The 3522-nt window shown below is 42.4% G+C and overlaps 1 protein-coding gene across 1 annotated transcript; it reads right to left on the bottom strand.

Moving 5' to 3' along the window:
* Positions 1 to 943: 943 nt before the first annotated feature.
* On the bottom strand, positions 944 to 2759 carry LOC140231395 (uncharacterized). Its single transcript, XM_072311521.1, has one exon. The coding sequence runs from the start codon at positions 2682 to 2684 to the stop codon at positions 1146 to 1148; it is 1539 nt and encodes a 512-aa protein (XP_072167622.1). The 5' UTR covers positions 2685 to 2759; the 3' UTR covers positions 944 to 1145.
* Positions 2760 to 3522: the final 763 nt, after the last annotated feature.

Below are 3522 nucleotides of genomic sequence, written 5' to 3'. Positions count from 1 at the left end.
ATCAGTCGTAGATTATCGAAATTCATAATCATACTTTCTTACTCTGTGTGATATTTATAAGAGAATCGCGGTTTACTTCGGTATTTGGTTTAGTAAACTTTCCCACTGAAAACAGATGAAAACGCAGCGATAACCGTGTGTCGGCCTAGCTATGTCGGGATATCACAGCGAACTGCAAAGGAACGGCCTGATAAGACTTCATTACGATTAATTTTGCTACAGAATTCAGATAAAAATGAAAGTCCCGGCGTCATAAGTGTTTCTGTCTCTGTTTGTCTCGTTCTCTATAAATTTGCATATATATCACAGCAATGTAAAATGTGAATTATTTACAGGCACAGGCAGCATGACGTGTACGAACCTCTGGAGTATAAACATACCAACAACAAAAATATGCTCATAATACATTTACAAATATTACAATACAGTGCATGAGAGGATTTCACAGCTTCAATTCATATCAAAGAGCGACGGAACGGAAGGTGGGGGAACCCGCAACCCCCTCCCGTCCCATCAAAGATCCAACAAGCATAAAAGTGCCCCCTTTTCTCGCTCTTAAATCGGTAGCTGCCCTTATAATATTAAGTAAAGTTAAACTTTGTCTAGCCCTATGTCTTTTGTTCCTTGAGCGTGATTTTACTTCTTCTTGTCTGATTTTTTTTATTCTTTGTCGCCCCCGACGGGGCGTAAGTTATGGGAGATGATCTTTTTTCCTTAAATTCTTCGACAAAGGAGCACATTACCGTAATAATTATTCATGTCCAAAAAGTGCATTAATATCTTCCCTTTCTTTTGTGACGTGGGCCAGAGCTTTGAACCGTGCAAAATGTGCCCCCTTTTGTTGATTGTGCCAATACTGAGAGAAATGGTACTCTGTCCAGTTGCTGTCCCTTCATTATTTCTGTGGAAGTGATTATCTTTTCTTTTCTTTTACCGTCCCCTGTCCCCCATAAATTTCATGCGTCATTTGATGAAATGGTACATTTTTTTTGATAATGTTATGGCAGAAATCTAAGCAAGGAATAACATTAATGATTACTGGAATGTGATTGTGTACCTAATAACCAGGGTATCGATATGTAGAGACCCTTCGCCCATCGTCTCCATGAGCACTGACAACACAATACAAGCCGTTCTCTTATAAGTCAATGGACATGCTTAAAAAGGTCATTGTATTTGTATATGCCATTTAACCTACATGGAGTATGTTCAGGACTGCTTCCTCTAGGCATGTTACCTCCCCTGTTTATAGCCTCTTCAAAATTGTTTTGGTAACTATTGCTCCTTTCCGGGTCACAATGATCGGGATCGGGAGGAATCAGCTGCGGCCGGGGGATATTGTCGGGTAGAATCTTGTACCTGCATCTCTGACGACGCAAACATACAACAGTGAGAAAGATGACCATTACAACGATTGCAGCGACGGACCCGATGATCGCCCACATGCCAACAGAGAGTCCAGACGTCTCCGGAACTACAATGTTATAGAACATCTCATTCTCCCCGTCTGGAGACTGACATACATAGGTCCCTGTGTGCTGACGTTTGGTATTCCAAATAACCAGGTAATTATTGTCAGTTAGGAAGAGGTCATCCCAGTATTGACCGCGCTCTGTGATCTTGGTGCCGTCAGGCAGAAGCCAGGCCGCGTAGGCAATGGTACACGGCAGTTCGGCTTTAGCTCCTGAGGGCACGTTGATTACAGTGCCGTTCGGCTTGCATTGGTCCATCAAGGTGCCGTAGACTTGGCGCAGAGTTTGTCCTGCAACCTCTGTGGGAATACTGCATGTTCCCTCGATGATAAACCCGTCGATTTTAATGCAGTTGTAGATCCAGCTCATTTGACAATAGCACTGAAGTGAGTCGCCATGAAGGTAAATTTGCGATGTCACGAAGGACGGGGCACCTTGTGACACTTCACCCATAAAGAATTTTGGCTGGGGTACGACCTTGAGTAGGTTGTCCTCAAGATCAAGAACTCGAAGGCTTGTCAGTCCTTGAAAAGCCCCTCGTTCAATGTGTTTGATAATATTCGTTGACAAATTCAACTTTTGGAGTTTAGGCAAATGTCTGAAATGTCCCCTTGATAGTTCTATAATTTCATTTTTGGATAAATCTAGGTTAACCAGACTACTTAAATTCGAAAACGAGTTTTCGTGAATGCTCCAGATTGAATTGTTGCTCAGACTCAACATGTTCAGTTTCGGTAATCCAAAAAACGCTCCGTCCTTGAGAACGTAGATGCCACAAGTGTCAGCCCAGAGCTTTTCCAGAAGGTCCAGACCAGTAAAGACGTTCGGCTCAATGACATGCATGAATTCATGTAGCAAGCGGAGATGCGTTACTTTGCGGTGTCCTGCAAAGCTCCCGGGCAAGATGTATTGGAATCCAGATATGTTGAGATACAGGAGGTGAGGGAAGGTTTGTCCGCAGTAATCTCCGAGGACTGCGTGATCGAAGTATTCTACTTCGAGAGCGTAGGCGTCCGTGTATTCTCTGGGAAGAAGATTGTGCTCGTGGCAGACACATTTCCCAATCACCTGGTCTCTCTGCAAAGCCGCGTGACCCGAGGGTGTGCACTTACATTCACCTTCACACGTGCAGGCTTTGCACGGAGGAGCAAGCAAAAGGGCACAAACAACGAAGCCAATCCACTTTATTATTTTGTTGTTTAGCGTTGCCATGATGCGAAGCGTTAAAACTCCGTGCAAAATACAGACACTATGTTGACAGCTGTGTGACGTGTTGTAAAATTTCTTCTCGTCTTCAGGACTGTGGCACAATAAGGAGGGTGATCATCTGCCAAGAGGAGAAAGAAGTAACTTTGAGTTAAACATATATCCCTCATTGCATCATATGTTGATATGGCAAATTCTTTCTTGATGAGTGCATTTACTGGAGTTTTCTTCCAGCACAGAGATGATTTTGTGCTTTTCCAGTTTTTGTTCTCAAACCCACATATCAATACACACCAGCTAGTTGTTCTGAAAGATTCGGGTAATGCTTATCATCGGCTAAAAAGGGAGTGTTTTCGTCAATCATGATAAATCCTCACCTTAGATATTTGAAGACATAGCACTTCATGAATATGATGGAAACTATACATCCGTTTTATTCACTCTATCGAGAGACGGATTACGCATTTAGTTGCTGATAGTTCGAGTTCGTAGCTGTTTATTTTTTATTGTCCGATAGAGAAAGACACATTTAATGACCAGACGTATAGAAAATACATTTGACGAAGTGCCATATATGCAGACTTAACCGGCAATGCAAACAAACGCAAAGCCGATATGAATTAAAGCAACATCGATTTAACTAAAATATGGTGAAGTTTACCCGATAGGAATCTAAAGCATGTCATTTCAGACGATCTGTGGGCAACAGAAACTAGAAGTGCCTCCAATCTCGATAAACCCAACAAAAGCAACCAGTATGGAAAGACTCCGAGCAGAGGGGTAGCCAGAAAATTTATTTTTGAACCTGATACCAGACCCAAATTGTCTGTGATATTCTCTTTCT

This window comes from Diadema setosum, chromosome 8, assembly GCF_964275005.1.
Source record: "Diadema setosum chromosome 8, eeDiaSeto1, whole genome shotgun sequence".
In the NCBI taxonomy this organism is placed as follows: domain Eukaryota; kingdom Metazoa; phylum Echinodermata; class Echinoidea; order Diadematoida; family Diadematidae; genus Diadema; species Diadema setosum.
The sequence above is the reverse complement of the archived record's forward strand: the minus strand, read 5'-3'. Positions and strand labels throughout refer to the sequence as shown.